This window comes from Thrips palmi, unplaced genomic scaffold (assembly GCF_012932325.1).
Source record: "Thrips palmi isolate BJ-2018 unplaced genomic scaffold, TpBJ-2018v1 HiC_scaffold_15, whole genome shotgun sequence".
Taxonomy (NCBI): Eukaryota; Metazoa; Arthropoda; class Insecta; order Thysanoptera; family Thripidae; genus Thrips; species Thrips palmi.
Window position 1 is genome coordinate 13,099,095 of NW_023144624.1, and position 20,957 is coordinate 13,120,051.

Consider the following 20,957-nt stretch of genomic DNA (forward strand, 5'->3'; position numbering starts at 1 on the left):
GAGAGAGAGCATTTCCGTGGCGTTTCGTCCACGCTGACCTACCCGCCGGCGCCGAGGCCCGGGCGCCCCAGCGGCCCCAGCCCGCCCGCACCCTCCTCGTGCACGACAAGCTCCCCCTCCGCACCCTGTCCGCGCACGACGCGCACGTGCCCCGTGACGACGTGGCGTGACGTGACGTGACGGGGCGCGACGGCGGGGACGCTGGAGGAGGGGGGGGAAGGGCAGGCAGCGACGGGCTCAATCGCCACCCATACCTCATAACCCGGCCCGGCGGGGGTTTTGGCATTTCGGCGGCGACAGCCCATGGCAGCCAATGACGCTGGCGTCGGAGACAAACTCGAGTCCCGTCCCGTGTTGCCCGTGTTCCAGTGGCGGATTAAAACCCCCGTAATAGGCTTACGCCGCCAAGGCTGCCGAGGCGGCAAGGCAAGGCGACTCTTGCAAACAGCAGCGGAATCCCCGCGCACCTCGGCCTGCTCATTCATGCCGAGAGCCCTGTCTCTCTCGCACTCATTGGGCGTCCCGCTTGTAGGTGCGACGAGAATGACTCTCAGCCTGCAGGCCGCGTCGCGTCGAGTCCCGAGGGGCGACGACGTCGGCCTCCACCTCGGCGTCGACCGTGCGGCCGGCCGGAGCGTCGCGTCCCCGCCAGACCCGCCACCGCGGAGCAAGAGCTCGCGGTGCCGCAGCCGAAGCGAAGCGCGAGGCAGCACGGCGTAGCACGGCGTAGCGGTGCCGTGCGGACGGGAGGTCGGCGGGACGCGGGACCATGGGACCGCGGCGCGCGGCGCGGGGGAGGGCGAGGGGGAGGAGCGCAGGACCGCGTAGTTGGAGGCACGGCCGCGGGCGGCGCTAGCTCCTTGGTGCGCGGCGCGGCCAGGGCGGCCAGGGCGGCCAGGCCACCGCGCCGCCCGCCCCCCACCACCGCGACGTCTCTCCTTTCTGTTTCGAATGTTGGTTCGGCTCGGCTCGGCTCGCTCTTCGGCTGTGCTCGGCTCGCACTGCCGCGGGGTGGCGGCGCCGTGAGGCGGTGGAAGGGGTGCGCACGCTTACGCAGGGCAGGTTTTGTTTGCTCTCCTGGCTGTGATGCAGTCAGTAGGCCATGGTTGCCCGCAGCGAGAAGACTATGTACGGCTGCTATCCCGATAGCTACTCGTATCGGCTCTGGAGTCTAGCTAACGTGTGGAGTACATGCCAACGTAAGTGACTAGACAGAGACTTCGCAGAGAAACGCTTCGCAAGACACTTTTTTTGAGTTGGCCTTTTTAACTTAGTTTCTGTGCTTACAAAAGTAGACTTTTCGTTATTAGTGCTGCCTACCGGTGTGCCAGCCGTGTCCACCGTGTCCACCACGTCAAGAGCGAAGATGGCCCATTGACAATGTGGCCCCTTCAACATTTTCTCCTGCAACACCACCGAGACCGGCTCAACTCCATCGCCGTCTCCAAGCATACCATGGGTGATTGTTAATTTTTTACTCTTATCCATCCATTTCGCTTTTTCACTTGGGAAAGGACGGTGTGGGGTATTGGCTTGGGTTAGGGGCTTCCTGCACGACGGGGCGAGGGGCCTCAGTCCTCCCGCACCGCGTCCCGCACCCTGCGCGCTGCTGCGCTGTGCGCGCGAGGATACTTGTTGAGCTCGGCCCGGCCCGGCCTGCCCAGCGCGCCGTCAGTGACACGCTAGTGACGCTAGTGACGCGGCAGTGAGTGCAAGTGACCAGTGCCTCAGTGACAAAGTGAAGTGAGTGAGCTCCAGTGCCGCGAGAAGACAGTGTGCCACCATGAAGACCCAGTGACAGGACTACTCCAAGTGCCGGCGCCAGTGAACCCTAGACAGAACAATCATGCCGGAGTTTTTCCAAGCAGACGACCAGAGTGAGTGTGCGCGTGTGTCGTGTGCTGTGGTGATGGTGGTGGTTGATGATGATGGTTTTTTTTTTTTGGTGTGGTGGTTGGTGATGGTACTTCCCCTGATGCGCACCTGATGCGCCCATCAATGGACCCAGCTCCCCTCCACGTAGTGTTGAATGAAAAGCATGTTGTAGTTGTACTTCACCAAAACGTGCCGCTGACGCGGAAAAACGTGTCGCCGGCGTCGGGACTCGAACCCACGACCTCTGTGATCCGCGGCATCCGCCCGGTCGGTGGGTCGTTCATTCAAGCGCCGGTCTCAGGGTGACACAAATTTTTCCACGCTGCGTCTCGTTTTGTTGCAGTGGCAGTAGCCGAGGAGGTGTGAGGGGGCGGTGCCCGTGTGTGTGAGTGTGTGTGTGTGAAAGCGAGAGAGACAGCGTGAGTGTGTGCATGTGTGAGGCTGTCGGCGCGCGGTTTACGGCGGGTATTTAATGAGACGACGGCCTCGCGCGCACATTGAGATAGATGTACCCGTACCACTTTTACAAGTGTGTAAAAGGCCGAAGGGTGTTCCACGGCATCGCGGCGCTGCGTGCCGGGGCGTGCCGGGCCGGGGCGGAGCGGGGCGTACCCGGCGGCTAAAATTACCAGCGGGCCTCTACCTAATTTACGGTGGGACTCAATTCGGATGGATGGACAGTGCCGCGGTGCCGCCGGGGTGCCGCCGCTGTCCACGCGCGAAGCGTGGCGAAGCGTGCCAAGGTGTTTGTCATAAAACGTGTTCGCCGCGCGCCTTGCCGCCTGCCGTGGGCCTGCCGTCGGCCTGCCGCCGCCCGATCGGCTCGGATCGGCGACGACGGGGGCGTAGCTATAGGCATGCCAACCCAACGCGTCCCACCCACGTCACCTGCCCCCACACCCGCAGAGCTGCCGTAGCCTGCCGCAGGCCTGCCGTAGCCCCGCCTCACCCGCGCTTGGGGAGCGACATCCTCCACCTTGCGGGACTGAGGGGGCTGGTGCGGTGTATAGATAGCGCTATAGCACCACCTATGGCGTAGCGACGCCGAGCGGCGGCCCTGCGGCTGGCCGGGCTGGCCGGCAGGGTTGCCAGACCGCCACTTAGGCTATTTTTTTCTCAGTCGGCGGTAAATTCCGATTTCGGGAAATCGCAAATTAGGCTATAAATGATAAAATGGGGTTGATTCCAAGTGATCGAAATGGTCTTTATTGGCTGTTTCGCTTGTTCGGGTCCAAGTCGAGAGCACCCCTCCCGCCGAGGTAGTGACCGCACGTATTATTTCTAGGGTTTGAAAGAAAACTTTGGGGTTAGGGCCTATTTCTTGCTTTGTATTGTCACGGAACAAATAAGACTTAACATTAAAATCTGATTTGAGTATTTGGCCCGCGAATTTAGGCGGGATGGTGCTTTCATTAGGCGGTTTTAGGCTATTTTGAAAGGTGGCGGGAAGCGGCGGGTCGAGCGCGCTCTGGCTGCGGGGCAGTGCACTAGGGGTCTGGCAACCCTGCTGGCCGGCCTGCCAGGTGCGGGGTCTGGCGGGGTCGCCCCAGGCCCCGAGGACGACCCGTGTTCACCGCGGCCAGCAGCCTGATTCCGCAGGCCTCCGTCTCTCTCGCACTCACGGGACGTCCCCCATAGGTGCGAGAGAGACAGCCTGACGACCGGCCGTGTGTCGATTCCGACGCCCGGCATTCTTTGGCTTTATTTATTTTCCCTTTCTTCAAACCAAATCTCTGACCGGCCCGGTGACGTGCGTGGACCTCGCCCCCAAGCGCTGCGCCGAACCGGCCAAGCCGTGCATTCGGGGAACTGGCCTGTCCGCCTGTAAACCTTGTTTGCCTCCGCCTTGCATCTGACCGCGACAATCGGGGTGCAATAAAACAAAGCTCCGTGTGGAGCAATTATAGGAGTAACTGCGCAGTCTGGGCGTGGAGTGGCGTGGAGCAGGCCGCCTGGGAGGTAGGCCGCCCGGGCAGCCGTGCCGCGCCGCGCGCTGCCGGCCGTTCCGATCACGACGGCGCCCCGCGCTGCCCCGCCCCGCCTGCTCGATGCGCCTGAGAGCCCCGCCACGCCAGCCCCGCCAACGCGCTGATAAGCGCGATGGTGCCGCGTCCTCATTGTTGCGAGTGTCGCGGTTTTCTGGGCGGCCGTCGGCCTTTCCTGCTGGAGAAAGGAAGGGGCGGCCCGTCGCGACGGCCGTGAGGGAAGTGAGGGACGGCGCCGCGCCGCCGCGCCGCCGTGCGATAGTGTGGGGTAACGTACACGTAGCGGCCAAGCGGCCTGGGAAGGGAAGCCAAGGTGGCCGCGTCGGTGGCGGGCTGGCTGCACGGTGTTTGCCATTTACTGATTGCTGGGCAAACAGCCGCACCGCACAGCAGCCCGTTGGCCGCTCTCGTGTTGCACGTCAACAACCTCACTAAGTACACCGGCGTGGTACTGTAGAAGGGCGGCCGCCAGTTAGTCACCCCGGCTCCGGGAAACCTATCATCACCGCCCCCGCTCGCGTATTTTCGCGTCCAAGGGTCAATCCTGGGCAGCGCCGGCAGCGCGAGCACGCTGGAGGCTGAAGGCGGCTGGAGACTGATTGCCAGAGTCGTTTTCGTCGCTTTGTCTCTCTCGCACCTATTCCGGACGCCCCGTGAGTGCGTGAGTGGCAGAGCGACGAAAACGCGGCTCGGAATCAGTCTGCTGGAGTGGCATCCGGGGCCGCGCTGGCCGCGCTGGAGTCGCGCCGCGCCTCGGCGATACGCCGATCATTAATCGCGACGATGAGCGGTGCGGGGCCGCGGGGACGCGGGCAGCGCCAGCGGGTAGGTCGCGGGGGTGACACCCAGGACACCCGGCGCACGGAGGACACGGAGGAGGTAGTGGTAATCACTCGCAGACCCAATCACCTTGCCAAGACACACGCGAAAGGGAACAGGTGGGGGCGGACGGGCCGGGGACGGGCGGCCCGACCAATGAGAGGCGCGCTCCCCCACCTCGCCGCCAATCAGAGGCCAGGTAGGGCGAGCGGCGGTGCGCGCGGGCCGGGGGAGTGGGGGTGGGGCGCGGCGGGGGTGGGAGGCACGGCGCGGGGAGGGCGCGGCACGGCAGTCGTTCGGAGGCCGCCGTAGAGTGCGCACGGCAGCACGGCACCGCAGGCACGCGAGGGCAGGTACAAGCCCAGACACGAGCGTGCGTAGCGTGCGCGACGTGCGACAAGTCAAGAGCCACGCCGAGCATGCGCTGGGAGCAGGGCGCCGGTGCGTGCTGTGCTGAGTGATTGTGTGGTGTGTGTGTGTGTGTGTGTGTGTGTGTGCGTGTGTGGTGGTGGTTGGTTGTGTTGCATGCGTCTTGTGTTGGTACTTGCTGGTGATAGACTGTGTGCTGCCGTGCAAGTGAGATACCTCCGGCCGGGGGGGCCGAACTTGCGCCCCGGAGTCGCTACCCGGAGGAAGCAACCGTCACCCTGTCGGTGTGTGTTGCGTTCATGAAAGGTAGGTACGCGCGGTGTGCGACGGCCTCACTCACTTGACGCTTCCTCTCTCTGTCGTGTGCTTTCCGTACAAGGGTTGTGTGTTGTTGCTTGGAGGCCCGCCGCTGGGTGCTGGGTTCCGCGGCGGCCTTCTTTCTCGCGGTGCTGGTACTCACGGATTTCTGTGTTGTGTGCATGCCTTGGCTCTCAGATTAACTCCCGAATGCGTCGGGGCTTTCGTTGACAGTGTTGTGGGAATATCTGGAGCGAAGTCGCGAAGGATGCAGGTGTGATGGGTGTCGGTGTTTGTGTGTACTTTAATTTGCACCTTGAACGAGGCCGTCATCGAGTACTGGCCCCGGTTTCAGCGGGTGTTCGTGTATGTTCATGTCATCGGGGCTTACATGTATGCATTGCCAGGTGTGCAAGCCTGTTCGTCTCAGTGTTTGTTACAATTAGGAACCTATAATCAAGTAGCATTCTCCTGAGAATTTATTTATTGCTCTATTAGGGAAAGTACGTGCGTTAAAGTGTCCTTAGCGGGTTTAACGAGCCAAGTGCGCAGCGCACTCGGCCTTACGAGGAGCCCACGGCAGGACGCTCGCCATATACATTCGCAGTGTGTGAATTCTCTCACTGTTTGCCCTGTGTGTGAATGTGGCTGTGTCGGCGGCAAATCGCCGTCGGAGCGTCTGCTTCTGGCGGTGTTGAATCAGTGAGATTTCCCCGTGAGTCCTTCCATTCCCTGCCGGTGCCTCTCGCGGCGTCCGTGATTCACCGAGGCGGGCAGCTTCCCCGCGCCGCCGCTAGGGCGCGCCACCGCCTGGCCGGGAGTAGCGCCATCTGGCGGCGGGGCAGGGAAGCGCGGCGCTACCCCCTGCCTCGCGAGGTGCGGTATAGTCCGTCCCCGGATGGCGCGCACCCCCGCGAAGACTCGCGATCCTCCTGTGGGCAGCGGGGGTGGCGAGCCTCCACGACGGCGTGCTGCCGACGGTCTCGTCCCGTCCCGTCTAAGGTCGCCGTCGACCCCCTGAGTCCTGCTGGGAACCCACTTCCGCAGTGGAGGTGATGCGGGGCCGTCGCCGGCCGCCCCGAGCTGCCCAAGTGGGTTCCATTCCATTCCGACTCGGCACTTATCGCCGCCGCACTAAATGGAGCCTCACGAGGGCGACGCACCCCTCACCTATTGTCCCCCAGATAGGTAGTGGGGCCCGAAAGTGTCCAATCGCCCGCATGCAGGCCGTGGGGTCGCGGTGCCGCGGTGCACAGCGCCGTAATGGGCCGTCGGACGCTGCAGGCGTGGCGGTCATTGTGTGGCCGCGGACTGCAGCACGCAGCACCGCGCAGCACACACAACCTGCATGCCTGCATGGCCGCCAGCGGTCTCAATCTCAATTGCCGCGAGGGGGCGGGCAGCGGGCTGACGCCGCTACGGTGTCGCTCCGTCTCTCTCGCACCCCTTCGGCCCGGCGGAACGCCCCACGGGTGCGAGAGAGACAGCGCGACGGAGCCGACGGAGCACCCTCCCGGAACCACCAACATGATGGGGGCGAAGTGGACACACCGACTGGGGAAAGGGGGAGAAAAAAGATTAGCTGCGGAGGGATTCGAACACGCGCCCTGTTGTTTTTAAGCGAAATCGCGAATTGATTCGGCGCGCGTGAATGTGATTATATTCCCCCACGTATTTTTTTTTGTAATGCTTCCTGGCGCGCAGAATCGACATGCCTGACTGCGCGCGCTCGGCGCGCTGTCCCCGCGGCCGTGTGTCACACACTGTGTGTCACTGTGTGTGACTGTGTGTTGCAAATGAAGAGAGCGATAATCACCGCACAGGGAGAAGGAGCGAGAGAGGAAGAGAGACAGGGGAGGGCGGGCGGTGCAAATACGTGCCAGGCCAGGGGGAAGGGGAGGGGGGATGCCGCGCCGAATCAAAGACTTTCCGGTGTGTATGTGCATGACGTGTTTGTGTGTGATTCGGCGGGCCGTGGTTCGGGCCGTGGTTCGGGCCGTGGTTCGGGCCGCCAGGAAGAGAAAGGGCACGAGGCACCGCGCGGCACGAGGCCCGGCCCGGGCGAGGCCCCCGATAGCCGCCGGGATTTACGGTTGTGACGTCCGGTGCGGTATCGCGGTGGTGCTGCCGCCCCGGCCGGCCCATCCTGGCCCATCCGCCCCGCGGTTGCTTTTTATCACGTCTGTCCAGTCGAACGGACAGACGGGACACTCTGGACAGGCGGGGTTCACCTTCCCGCGCCGTAATTGTCGCCTGTGTTGTGTGTTGGCCGTGCACGACGTGCCTGACGGGACGCTCCCCTCTGCTTGCAGTGCCCCTGTCGTCCGAGGATGAACACGGCGGCCCCATGGGCCCGGGACCCGTCCCCATGGGCCCCGGCAGCGGCCCGGGCAGCGGCCCCGGCGTGCCCACGGTGGTGGACGCGGACCGCGACCACCGCGACGTGGAGCCGACACTGCTCAACTGCCAGCACTGCCACAAGGGATGCCGCGGCTTCCAGGAGCTGGCCGAGCACATGGAGCAGGCCCACCCGCTGGCGCACGCCGGCCACCTCCGCCGCAGCCCGGGCCCCGGGCCGCCGTTCGCCAGCCCCATCAACTCGCTGAACGGGGCCGTGTCGCCGCCCCAGGGCTCCGCCGCCTCGCCGCCCCTCACGCCGACGCCGTCCACCGCGTCCTCCAACGGCGTCCTGGCCACCAGCGTGCTGCCGCGCGCCAAGCTGCCGCAGGGCCCCCAGGGCCCCCACGCGTGCTCGCAGTGCAACTCGGCCTTCGCCACGCGCGACCAGCTGGAGAAGCACGAGCTGGTGCACTCGCCCAACATCCAAGTGGTGAGTACGGAGTACCGCAGCTGCTGCGTGCTTTTCCGTCGAACCGCGCCGCTCCTCCTTGATAAACATCGGCCGCTGTCCGGACAGCGCGGGGGTTATTTGCGAGGACCGCCCTCTGCTCTCAGTGTACTTGCTGTCGGCGGCGACCTCCTTGCGGGCCTTTCACCTGGGAAAGGCGGAGGAGGGGGTGGCCAGCGCCTTGCCAGAGCGCATTGCCGGTAAATAAGCTTTCGATCGCCATGCTCGCCTCCCCCGCCCCCTCCCCCCTCTTCCTGCTCGCAAGGCGCGCCCGTCAATTTGTTAGCACCGAGTGCGTCAAATCCTTCTGGCCGGGTGGCGGCGCGGCGGCGCGCCCCCCTGCCCCGTCGTGCCCGTCCTCGGTCCCGGAGAAGCACGAAAAATGAGTGCGATTATCTCCCCGGCCGCCCCGCCCCGAACCCTGCCAAGGCAGCCAGCGCAGCCAAGGGCCGAGGCCCCCGTCGTCGTCGTCCCGGCAGTGGGAACCGGCTCCGCGTTCCTCGTTCCTCGCTCCTGCACTGCAGGATGAGCCGCCAGCCGCCCTTCGAGAGCGACCGTCTGGCCCGCCTCAGCGCCTCAGCGCGCGCTTTATTCGCTTTTTGCGCTTTTTGCTCTGCCTGCCGAGCGGGAGGCGTCTCTCTCGCACTCATGGGGCGGTCCGTACGTGTGCGAGAGAGACAGACCAACGGCAGCGCCACTCGGAATCATTCCGCTTGGCCCTGGAGTCCGTTTTCGCCGGGCAGTGCGCCGTCCTTTGACTTAGCTGCGGCGGCCGACGTGGAGCCCCCTCCCGCAGTCGGTGTTGTTGTTGCTGTTGCTTTTTCTCTTCGCACGCGGCGAGGCTGTCAGTCAAATCGCTCGAACGTTCTTTTTTAGGGCCACGGAAAGGCCACGCACTTTGGGTCCCGGTTCACGGCAAAGTGGAGGAGCTTACCCAATTTCCCGCACACGTGGCCCACGTGGTGCTGGGCTCTCTTCCGCGTTGACAGGGTTACCTGACCTCGGTTCCCCGTCGTCCGGGCTGCGAGGCTGCGAGGCTGTTGTGAGGTGGGCGACCGTGCCATTCGCTGCCATTCGGCCGAGGCCTATAATCCCATTGATGGGCGCTGCAGTGCTCCATGTTGTCCGTCCGGCAGGTAAAGCGATTACCTGTGCCGCGGCGCCCCGCTCCGGTTGGCTCCCCACCCACGCGAGCCTCGGCCGCGACCAATGGGTGCTCGCCCCGCCCCGCCCCGGAGCGAGGCGGCGGCGCGGCGGGCCGCCATGCTCCGGCAGCTCCGGTACCCGTCCACCGGAGCCACCGGAGCGGCGGGTAGCGCAGCGGCGCAGCGCAGGCCTGGCGGCCGGCGGCGTACCGGTGGCGGTGGAAGGGGGAGGGGACGGGGTGCGCGAGATCGGCTTCGCTCGCTTCATCGGCCAGCCGACGACGATATAAAAGTTATTTTGGCCCTTGATGCGGGCGTTTTACAAGTTGGCAGGGTTCGGTGCCTCGCGCGCCTTGTGGGGGGGAGGGCCGCGGCTGCCCGCGGCATGGACGGACAGACAGCGGCGTGTTTGACGGCGACCGAAATTGCGCGACCGGCCGCCGCCCCCAACGTACCCGTCGGACCGAACGGCGTCGGGCCGTGTCTCGTCTTGTCCCGCCCCCGCGACACCGCCACCGGTACCGCCAGGCCCGCCACCGCGGCCGCGGGCACGGCGCCACCGCCATCTTAGGGCCGCCGCGCCGCCGCGTTCCATCTCCATGCCTCCCACCTGGCCCCGCAGCCCCGCCCCGCCCCGCGCGAGTACTGCCAGGAATGCCAGGCGTCGAGTTGTAGAGGCTGCGGCGCGCGGGCCTTGGTCCTCCAGTTGGCAGCTGGCCTCACGGACGCATGCCTCTGCTCGGGCAGCTCAGGCAGCTCGGGCCCCAGGGCAGGGCGTCCGCCTCGGCGTCCGCCTTCGTGGGCGTGCGGTCCTGCCTGCCAAGGTCACACCTTGAGTGCCGTGTCGCCGTGTCGCGGCCCCGGCCCGCCACTTGAGCGCCGAGGCCTGACGGGCCGACGCCACGCCGTGGTGACGCCGTGGTGACGCCGTGGTGACGCCGCCCACTATTCCAAGCGCTCCATCCATCCAACCGGTGCAGCTGAGGCGGCCGAGCGCGGTGCCTGCACTGCAGGGCCTGCAGCGTGTCACTGCCTCGCCGCTTTGATTGGCCGGTGCCGCTGCTGGCGACGCTCTGCGACGCTCTCGCGTGTTGTTGCCGCCCTGCCCGCCTTCGCCTTGCCCCCGCCCCACGCCGCCGTTGTCACCGATGCGAAAACGTCAATATCCCCGATGACGGCGAAGCAGAGCGTGAACGTCCCAACGTCCGCCTGTCTGTCCGCGTTATTATCGAGTGGATTGAGGACGACTCGAGACGCGCCGCCGCCGCGCCGTGCGGCTCAGGGCGCAGCCGTCGCGTAAACATCCCTGGCGGCGCAGCGCGCAGCGGTACGGCGCAGCAATGCCGAGCCGAGACCGAACCTGCTGGTGGTGCTGCTCGACGTGCGCACTGCGCCATGTCTTTCCCTTTTCCCCGGACGGTTCTTCTTTTAGCCTCGCCGGAATGCCGGGGCGGCCGGGGCGGTCGGGACCTTGTTGAGCACCGCGCGGCCCCGGCCGGCCTGGACGCCACCTGGAGCAGGGCCTCGCTGGCGAGCCGCGGCACCGCGCGGTGGGCTCGACCCCGCGGCGCACCGCGGCCTGGCGCGCCTTTTGACGCCGGCCCCGCGGCGCTCGCCAATTAGGCTAATTAGTGGACCGCGATGAGGCCATCGGGGGCACGGCGGGCATGATGGGGCCGGGCGCAGGCCGAGCACGGCGGCGGCGGCATCGCCATCGCGGTGGAGGAGCGGAGCAATCAGTCGGGGAGCCGAGTCGTTGGACCTGGACCGCTCGGACGTCAACCTTGCTCGGCGCAGCACACTGCATGCAGCAAGGCACCGCCGCCGGCGTGCCGAGCACGCGGGCCCCCCGCGGCCTCCCCGCCGCTGTCGTTACAGGATGCTTCAGTTTACGCCGTGGACAGGTGTTACCATGGTTACCATGCCTGGCCCAGCCTGGCCGCGAGGTAACAGCCATCCTGCTGATTCCCCGGCAGGCGGGCCGACGTCCTGACGCGTGAGTTGGCCTGCAGACTCGCAACGCGGCAGCGCGGCAGCACATTCTCGTACCTGCAGGCTGATTCCGAACGGTGCTGTCGTCGCTGTCTCTCTCGCACTCGTGGAGCGTTCTGCTCGGGTGCGAGGGAGACTGCGATGAAGCACCGTTCGGAATCGCCCTGCTGCACTCCGCCAACTTGCACGCACATGTTGTTGTTTTTATCGTGCTGCTTTTTAGTCGGCCAGGCTTCCTGTGCGAGATGGGGGGACGTACGCCTACCTGGGCCGAGACGCCTGGCGGCCCGGCGATATGGCGTGGGGCGTCGGGTAGCCGACGCAGCCGACGGACGGTCGGGCGGCGTCCGAAAGTGGCTCATTTCTTTTCGGCCGCTTTGGGAATGCGATCGCCGGCTGCCTCCAGGTGCCGCCGCCTCGGACGCGGCCGTTGCCCCGTGCTGAACGGGGCCTAACCGTAACACGTGGGGCTGGCCGGCCGTCGGGGCCCTCGGGACTGCCGGGCCCTCGGCCTGGCCCTCGGCTGGGCCGGGCCGGACGGGCGTGTCATGTATGCTACGCCGCGTCTCCACGTCGCCTCCTCGCCAGGAAGCTTGATACTGTACGCCCCTTGATCACCTTGCAGTGCGCCGCCTCCCCGTCGCGGCACCTGCTACCGTCTGGCTGCCGTGCACTCCTTGTTTCAGCAACTCGGCCGCGCCAAGCCGTCCAGAGTCCTAAAACTCAAATTTTCGGGGATTTTCGGTGTTGGAAAGAGTTGGGCCGGGCCCTGACGTGCGTCGCATCCCCTCCGCCCGCCTGTCCCGCCTAATCTAGGGATGAGACGCCGTGAAAAAATGACAGGCAGGCGAAGCAGGCGATGGTGCACCGGTACATCTGCCTCACGTCGACTGCCGCCTGGCTGTGTCGTCCGCCCGTCGGCCCCTCCTGCTCGAGTCTATTAGCTTTTTTCGCCGCCCCTCCCACCCCTTCTCTCCTGAAAGGTAGACGAGTCACAGAGTGCGGCTTATTATTATTTTTTATTGTTATTTGGGCTGCTCTTTTGCCTGCTGGCTGGGGCCGTAGCGCGTGTTTTTTCAGTGCCGCTGGAGGTGTGTGGCTCCATGTGTGCTGTGCTGGGCTGCTATTGCTATGCGGGATCCGCCCCTCGAGTACGGCGCACGTTTGACGCGGCGGGTTGTCACCACGGTGGGCCCCGGCGAACACCGACTTCTGCTATCAATTACCTCTCGCTGCCTCAACCCGCTCCGATACGTCCCCGACGTCCCCGTTCTCAGTGTCAGCTGCTCAGAGGCCAAAGGGCGTCAAAGAAACGGGGAGACTTTTTTCCGGTGGTGGCTGAATCTCCGTGCACGGAAGCTGCTGCCCCTCAGCCCCCGGGCGCGCACTACCTGCCCACCTCGCCGGGTCCCTTCGGAAAATAAAAGCGAATGAGAATAAACAGAGCTGATAATTTATGGGCTCGGTTCGGTGGGATTTCGTTCAGAAACAAACATGGCCGCACATCAGCGTCAACATTTTTATGGGATCCGGCTGGGGCATGGGGCGCACACCCGGGGCCGAAAAAGGGGGTGGGGAGAGGGGGGCGAGCAGACACCTGATTCACTCCCGGAGTCCGCGCCCGAAGGCCAGCCAATGAAACGTAAAAGAGATGCATCCACGTAAAGGAAGTGCCTCCTGAAATAGCCGTGTGTCTTGCGTCGCCCAAGGTGGTGCAGCCGTAGGCCTTTTTTTAAAAACGGCTGGCTCCCCTCGAAGAAGCAAACCGTCCGTCGGGATGCTCGGCTGCCTCGGCCCCGGCGGGCCCCGGCCCCCTCCACGGCCAGGCCCAGGCAGGCCTACGCCCAGGCGGTCCCAGGCAGTGCCAGGTCGCGGAGGGCACCTTATCTCCCCGCTGGTCCACCTGTCTCTCGACCTGCACCATGTTCGCGTTATCGCGGCCCCGCCCACCCGTCCGCGCTGCGGCACAGTCCCTCTCCTCATTACTCTGCCTCATGTCCATGTCGTGTGTGTGTTCCAGTCGTGCAAGGTGTGCAACAAGACTTTCGCCAACGTGTACCGGCTGCAGAGGCACATGATCTCCCACGACGAGAGCGCCGTGCTGCGCAAGTTCAAGTGCCCCGAGTGCGAGAAGGCCTTCAAGTTCAAGCACCACCTCAAGGTAAGCCGTGCCACCGCCGCCGTCGTCGAGGCCGTCGCCAAGGCCGCCGTCGTGGAGCCTCGGTTCTAACGCCTTTTGTCTTGTCCATGCAGGAGCACATCCGCATCCACAGCGGCGAGAAGCCCTTCGAGTGTGCAAACTGCGGCAAGCGCTTCTCGCACTCCGGCTCCTACTCCAGCCACATGACGTCCAAGAAGTGCCTCGTGATGAACCTCAAGGTGTCGCGCGCCAACCCCAAGGGCGGCGGCCAGACGCTGCCGCGCAACAAGCGCGCCCCCATCAACAACAATAACAATAACAACAACAATAATAACAACAACAACACCGCATTCCCTATGCTGCCCAAGTACGCCGGCGACGGCATCAACCCGTTCTATCAGTTCTACCCGCTGCCGGGCATGGCGGGCATGCACCCGTACCAGATCCTGCTGGAGCAGCTGCAGGCCAACGCCAACGCGGCGCAGATGCCCTCGCGGAGCCCCATCGTGAGCCCGTGCCCCAGCCAGGGCCGCAGCAACAGCCCGGGGCACAGCCGCAGCCCCAGCCCCGGCAACGACGGCCACAGCCCCAGCGCCAGCATGCCGCCACACAGCCCTCGCAGCCCCCGGAGCCCCCACAGCGTGCGCAGCACCGACCAGGACGACGACGAAGACCACCACCACGACTTGTCCGCCGCGCTCGAGGTGAACATCGAGGAGCCCGGCATCAAGTCTGAGCCCGAGGACGGCGACGGCAGCGTGGCACCCGCGGCGGAGGGCGAGGAGGCCGCGGCCGACCAGAAGCCCAACGTGCACCTGGACCGCATCCTGGCGACGGTGAGCGCCAACGTGCTGAGCAAGTCGTTCCTGGACGGCAAGGCGCAGCACGCGCAGCACGCGCAGCAGGTGCCGGGGCTGCCCGGCGGCCGCGCGTCGCCCCAGTGCAGGGCGTGCCAGTACTGCCGCCTCGTCATCGCCAGCCCCATCGAGCTGCACCAGCACGAGAGCTACCTCTGCCCCGCGCGCGGCGACCTGGACGCCGTCGCCCTGAGCGAGGGGCTGGCCGCCAAGCTGGAGGACGTGGCCACGCTGCCCGGCCAGCAGCACAACAACCACAGCGGCTCTGAGGACGAACTGACCGACCACGACCAGGACGGGCGCAAGGTGCGGGTGCGGTCGCAGATCACGGACAGCCAGCTGGCCATCCTCAAGCCCTACTACACGTCCAACCCGCGGCCCAAGCGCGAGGAGCTGATTCGCCTGGCCGACCTCGTCAAGCTCCCGCAGCGGGTCGTGCAGGTGTGGTTCCAGAACACGCGCGCCCGGGACCGGCGCGAGGGCCGCCTCATCAGCGGTGCCGGCGCGGCGTCCAGCGCGGCCTCCTTGCCCACCTCCCCGCCGCCCGCCGTGCCGGCCGTGCCGGCCGCCTTGCAGCAGGGGCCGCTGTCGGAGCAGCCGCTCGACCTCTCCACCAAGAAGTGGCCCACGCCGTACTCCGTCCACTCGCCGCCGCCGAGCCCGTCGGCGCGGTCCCACTCGGCCAACTCAGAGGACGGCGTCATGAACTTGTCCCGCAAGTCGCGCGCCGACTCCCCGGCCAACTCGCTGTCGCCCCCGCCGGCGTGCCAGCCGTCCGGGCCGGTCGCCTTCCGCCCCATGTACCCCATGTACCCGCGGTCGCCCAGCCCGCCGTCGTGGCGCCTCGGCCTCAAGCGGCCCTTCCCCGACTTCCTGCTCGGCCTCCCCGGCCTTCCCGGCGGGGCCAACTCGTCCAGCCCCGGCTCCGACCGGCGCTCGTGGAAGCAGGTAAGCTTGACCGCGAGTACTTTCTGCACTTGTTCAGACAGCACTGCGGTGAGTCGCGGGACTCGCTGTTGTTCGAGACATGTCGAGTAACGTTCTTTTCCTTTCTTTCCGGTTGCAGTGTGATACGACGGACGACATGCCAGATGAGAACGATGACTGCTCTGGCATGGACGAGCTTCAGATCAAGCGGCGTGCTTTGGAGTCCCTGCCCCCTGGCCTCACCCTGGGCCCACCCCTCTTCCCTGGCTTCGGGGCGGACGGCTCCCCCGGCGCCCTGGACAGCGAGCCGGAGGGACAGTTCGTCTGCAAGCAGTGTGACAAAGTCTTCAGCAAGCAAAGCTCTCTGGCACGCCACAAGTTTGAGCACTCAGGTGAGAACACAGTTCTGTTGTAATGCATGGAAAAAAAATTGCTCCAAAGCGCTTTGTACATCAAAACTTGTTTCTTGCAGATTTTAATGAATGTTTATTCTTTTCTCACAATAGGTCAGAGACCACATAAATGTGATGTTTGCCCTAAAGCCTTCAAGCACAAACATCACTTAACTGAACACAAGAGACTGCACAGTGGAGAAAAACCGTTTCAGTGTCAGAAGTGTTTGAAACGATTCAGTCACTCAGGCTCATATAGTCAACATATGAATCATCGATATTCATATTGTAAGCCGTACAGAGAATAAAATGTCACAGGACGCTTTTCAAATCTGACATTTCTATATTTTGCAGGGTTTAATTTTGGTATTAGGCAGGAAGCTAATTATCGCTTATGGCTTTATAGCTTAAGAGTGGTGGTTATTGTGATATTTTGTCATGAAACCAAATTTCACTTCAGTGTGCACAGACTTTACTCAGTTACATAGTTGTACATGTACAGTGCTTTATGAAGTACCAAAGAAATTGCTGCTGCCCTATTTTGTTTATTATGAGGTTCTACCAGTATAATGGTTCTTTTCTCTCCCATATAGACATAGATAGGTGTATCCCATGTTCCACTATGCATTGATTGGCACATTAGAAAATTAGAGCAGAATCAAACCCAAAAAGTATTTGTCCATGCTAATTTTTAAATGCTTTATGTGGTGGATTAAAGGTGTCCATTACACAAATTGCCTTCAATACGTGTCTTGTAGATCATGCCATCAGCAGATTGTGTTGATTATCCATTTTATTTTTCCATGACACATTCATCCTGTGTTTCTTGCCCTGCCTCATTGTTCAGCCTTTTGAGACTTCTCACCTTGACACATTTTTCAATAGTTTTAGAGCAGTTTTGTTGGTGCAAGACGGTTTACACCATAAAGTTCATCATATGGCCGAGTGTAAAAAATCTAGTACAATGACAATATTACATAGACTTAAATTAAACAATTATACATTGTAACTTATAATGCAAAATTTTAATGGAAGATTTCATTATGAATTTCTCTTTTTAACGCATGGGGAACAAAAGTGTGGTTTATCTTTGTGACTCTGTGACTTGTTCCTCTGTTCTTCACCTTTACAATTCCTAAGGTTTTTTTTTTATTGTTTAAGGCCTTGTTCTCCTTATTTCCTCTCTGAAAAATGTATTATTTTTGCATAGAATTACAGATTTAGTTAAGCATGTATTAAATTTGTGCACCCTAGCAGAACACTAAAATCACCATGAGGTCATCAGCCCACGATGACCCCAATAGTCACTACTAAATACTTGATGGTCTTAATTTAGAACCATTTGGAGTTCTTATGAAGTTGTATTGACCAGACTGTGATGCGTACTACTGTTATGCTAGGGTCCAGAAGAATGGAAACTTTCACTTTTGTTTAGAGTTACCTCTTTGATGATAATCTATTTGGAACTTTTTATTTTTGTTAACTTCATAAATGATAGATTGCAGTTTTTTTTGTTGTTATTTTGTTTTGTTTCAATTTAGTTTGTAGAGTGGAAGTCATGTAAAATAGCTGGTGACAAATTTCAATTCTTTAAGTAAGAAAACTTCTGTTTCACAAATCATTCCAAAGTGTTTTTGCATGTAGATATTTATCTTATGGATGGTTGTATACATATATAATGAGTGTGTATAAATGAGAGGATACTCAAAAGTTGAGTATGTGTGTATATTTTAAGCATCATGTACATAGAGGAATGAGATGGGTTTGACAATAATTTTATAAATGATAAATTCTGTTACTGAAGGTTTGGCCATTAAAATAGAGATCCTCTCAAAATAGTGACCATATGTTTTTGCTACAAATATGAAGACTTGCACAAAATGACAATTTTTATTAACTTAAGTTGTTGTCAAAGTCTAGTGCTTTCCATCATGCTCCTTGTGCCTAGTGTGAAATTGTTCTTTAAAGGTGTTTCTAATTTTAAAAGTAATTGTTGAATGTTCAATTTTTTATGCAAATATAATACTTGTGGACTGGACCCATAATTGCTAATGCTTTCCCATTCCAATTAGGTATTGTCATTAGGTATTGTTGGCTGTCTTTTCTTGTGTTTTGTAAGCTAGTCAAAGCAATTAGTCTTTCGTTGTATCATGTTTACCGTACTACTTGGTTTGATAAGTCACTCCTTACTGTATGTATGCATTCCGTAAGTGATGTGTATTTGAAGTCTTTTGGAAGGATACCTTCCATTTTGTTGAAGTGAATTCAAGTGCCAAATGGTGTACAGATGTAAAAAGGAGTGCTTCCATTGTAAATTTATGCCCTCTGTTGAAATGAACCAGATATTTATTAAGTTAGCCCAGATGCGCATTTGGAAATTTAGTTTTCTACAAGCAGAATGTGTTCTGTAAATTGTATCAAATTATTTAAGGAAGGGTTTTGCTGTTTGGTTGTAAGTTTTTTGTTTTGTTTTTTTAACTTTTCTTTTTATCCCAAATTACTTTCTTTTCTCCTTTTTTTAAAAAATTCCGGTCCAAAATGTCATTTGGACGGATAGAGCTAGTGCCACCAAAGACGAGTGTAAAATAAATATTCGTATTACCTTTAAGAGTGCAATTTCATTATTGCAATTTCTTGATCATATTTTATTTTTAATGTTATTCAACGGATTTTCTCTTTATTTGTCGCCCCTATATTATGGGAATGTGCCATATATGTTAAAGATAGATATATATTAATATTCTACAAAAATGATTGTTTTTGGAGCTTTTGTTAAATATGTAACTGGTGGCGCATTCAAGGTCTTGAATGTGAACTATTTCAAAAGCTATTATTCTGTATCTCTCCATAAACTAATTAAGAAAAATAAACTTGTGATTGTCTTTGACGTTTTTATGTTGAATTTCACCCCCCTCTGTTCCCATCATCTTTAGCAACCATAGAAAAGCCATGGCCATGAAGAAGGCCTTACGGGTCACACCTGTACAAGTGAATTGAAATGGGCTTTTGATTCCGTCATGAAGTAGGGCCTCGAGTAGGGCCATTCTTTTAAGATTCTGCAGCACTGCGAGTAATGGATGCTGTATGGGAGATTATGGGGATTATAGTCACGGTCGGCACAGACTTGGGATAGACCAAGACTGCTGACTGGCTCTGAAGATCGATCCAGATTGGGCCACAGTTCAACTGCATTGTAAGAAATTGCAGACAAAATGATATGATTTGAAAACCGCGGGCACTTCCCCCTCCGCCCCCACCCCCTTTCACTCCCCCCTCCCCATCCCACCGCCGCCTTTACGGCGACGGCGACGGTGGCGCCATCTCGCCGCGTGCCGCCAGAGTTGTTTTTGCTTGGAGTCAAGGTTTTTGTTCTGGTTTGTTTACATATACGATTTTACGATCGTCTCTGCCGTTTGATTTTGATTTAACAAACTCTTCCATCTTCGGCTAATACACTCATCCTCAGCTACCTGTTCTTCGTATGTAAAATTCAGTTTTACCTTTCCTAGGTTGTTCAAATTCTTTGACCCGAACTCGTGCCGACTTGGTACGCGTTTCGGAGGTCTAGTTGAGGACCTGTATCTGTACATCATCTTGGTGTGTTTATGTGATTTTTGCACTCTGCTTTACTCATCAAACCCTCTTTCTTCTCCATACATCAGACCAGTATGTCGCAGCGTATGTCTTCTCAAGGGCCTGCACGCTCGCAGGCTCCACCCATCTCGTCCAAAGAACTGACAGACCTTGCCAGAAGAGCTGTAAGATATCTTTTAATGAACGATTTGGACAAGGTTCCAATCAAACATAATGACATATTGAAAAATGTCACCAAAAATTGTACGAAGAACACTTCACAGGTTATGCAGCTTGCTGCTAAAATGCTCCGTGAGGTAAGCAACCAAAACAAAAGTTGTGTTGTCATCGGATTCTGTTTCTTTATTTCGATGTAATTATTGTTTTTGTCTTTTACAATCATTAATCCAGACATATGGCATTGAATTAGTTGATGACGGCAACAAGCCGAACAAGCATTATCTCTTGGTCAATTGTTTAAAGCATCAGGACCATATAAGCCACTCGATTGCCACTGAAAAAGAACTGGCCTTACTTGCCATAATTCTTAGCCTAATATTCATGCAAACCAACGGAAGATGGAAGGAGGCTGGTGTTGAGCAAGGTAAGAGGGTGAAACTAGCCATGTTCTGAGTTATATCATAAGCTGTGATGAAATTCTTATAAACTGAATACCTGTGATCCTGATTTTGTGTTAGCACTTACTCATTATGTTTAAGCACAGTTATTCCTTACTTGTCTAGTTTAAGTCTGAGCTTTCCATCAGGCTCAGTGTTCTCTATGAGGTTGTAAATGAGATTTGATTAATTAGCACTGATTTCATTACAGGGAAATTGTATGCATTTTTGAAGTTACTGGATATTGATCCCTTAGACCATCATGAATATTTTGGTGATGTAAAGAAACTTTTGGAGGTACGTTCTGTTCTCTTTCACCTTACCATTATGTTAGAATTGGGTGCTTAACTATCAAATTTTCAATCCAGTCTTTAAGATCTCAAAGATACATACAAGAAATCAAAATTGAAAATACAGATCCGGTGAAATATGAGTGTCGTTGGGGATTGCGAGCTTGTGAAGAACTATCACCTAGGAGTGCATTGGAGTTCGCAAGTGAGGTACTACTACACCAAAATTTTCTTGATGAAGTTAAAGATAATTGTCCTGAGCTTAAAGATTGCTTTGCCCCCTCTTTTCCAGATGTATGGCCGAGATCGAATCGAAACCTGGGCAACTCAGTACAAAGCTGTTTGTACCCATGAAAACGGAGGTAATGTTGCACATAGAAGCAACTAAGACTTTTTTTTAAATTTGGCTGTGTCTTCTGGGAATTCTTGTTGAGTTTTTTCTTATCAATATCAATGAAAAGTTTTAATGAATGAATTTTAATATGGAAATCAATGAAATATTTTGTTTAGTGTCAGAATATATAGAAATTTTTAAGGCTTTGTTTCTTACTTTTATATCAGTGTTTTAATTTAGTGCTTTTATAATTTGGAAATGAATGAAATGTTTTCTTTTAGTGTCTTAAAGTAAAAATATAAACCTACTGCTGCAAGACTCCATTTCATGTTTTGGTCTTTACACCTGTAGAGTCTCTGGTATGTACTTCTCTTTTGGTGGTTTAAAAGCTAGAGAGCTGCGTTGTCACATCACACATAAGGTCAAGGAGCCTCCCAGGATGTCTCTTATTTCCTATCATCGCGCTGTGACGTGTGGAAGGGTGGCCTACCTTCACG

At 58.2% G+C, this 20,957-nt stretch overlaps 2 protein-coding genes across 4 annotated transcripts; both read left to right on the forward strand.

The window, feature by feature from the left end:
* The first annotated feature begins 1,015 nt into the window (after positions 1 to 1,015).
* On the forward strand, positions 1,016 to 18,533 carry LOC117641251 (zinc finger protein 1). Its single transcript, XM_034378411.1, has 8 exons — positions 1,016 to 1,199; positions 1,311 to 1,459; positions 7,658 to 7,975; positions 8,048 to 8,175; positions 13,351 to 13,491; positions 13,584 to 15,275; positions 15,394 to 15,646; positions 15,761 to 18,533. The coding sequence occupies exons 1-8, from the start codon at positions 1,192 to 1,194 to the stop codon at positions 15,952 to 15,954; spliced, it is 2,883 nt and encodes a 960-aa protein (XP_034234302.1). The 5' UTR covers positions 1,016 to 1,191; the 3' UTR covers positions 15,955 to 18,533.
* A 424-nt stretch (positions 18,534 to 18,957) lies between these two features.
* LOC117641046 (non-structural maintenance of chromosomes element 3 homolog) lies at positions 18,958 to 20,681 on the forward strand. 3 transcript variants are annotated; one of them, XM_034378144.1, is made up of 7 exons: positions 18,976 to 19,020; positions 19,156 to 19,193; positions 19,309 to 19,536; positions 19,631 to 19,823; positions 20,048 to 20,133; positions 20,205 to 20,336; positions 20,419 to 20,681. In XM_034378144.1, exons 3-7 carry the CDS (start codon positions 19,315 to 19,317, stop codon positions 20,512 to 20,514), a joined length of 729 nt encoding a protein of 242 aa, XP_034234035.1. In that variant the 5' UTR covers positions 18,976 to 19,020; positions 19,156 to 19,193; positions 19,309 to 19,314; the 3' UTR covers positions 20,515 to 20,681. The 3 variants fall into 3 exon arrangements, with proteins under 3 accessions (XP_034234034.1, XP_034234032.1, XP_034234035.1); XM_034378143.1 differs by lacking the exon at positions 19,156 to 19,193 and having other exon boundaries at positions 18,958 to 19,020; XM_034378141.1 differs by lacking the exon at positions 19,156 to 19,193 and having other exon boundaries at positions 18,965 to 19,125.
* Positions 20,682 to 20,957: the final 276 nt, after the last annotated feature.

What these genes read in the sequence shown, in the direction of transcription:
- LOC117641251 (XM_034378411.1), top strand. An exon ending in GGCCGTGTCGCCGCCCCAGG is followed by an intron (nt 7,976 to 8,047) that starts GCTCCGCCGCCT and finishes TGGCCACCAGCG; the next exon opens with TGCTGCCGCGCGCCAAGCTG. An exon ending in ACTCGCCCAACATCCAAGTG is followed by an intron (nt 8,176 to 13,350) that starts GTGAGTACGGAG and finishes TGTGTGTTCCAG; the next exon opens with TCGTGCAAGGTGTGCAACAA.
- LOC117641046 (XM_034378143.1), top strand. Translation starts at nt 19,315, where the DNA reads ATGTCGCAGCGTATGTCTTCTCAAGGGCCTGCACGCTCGCAGGCTCCA. An exon ending in ATGTAAAGAAACTTTTGGAG is followed by an intron (nt 20,134 to 20,204) that starts GTACGTTCTGTT and finishes TTTTCAATCCAG; the next exon opens with TCTTTAAGATCTCAAAGATA. An exon ending in CATTGGAGTTCGCAAGTGAG is followed by an intron (nt 20,337 to 20,418) that starts GTACTACTACAC and finishes CCTCTTTTCCAG; the next exon opens with ATGTATGGCCGAGATCGAAT.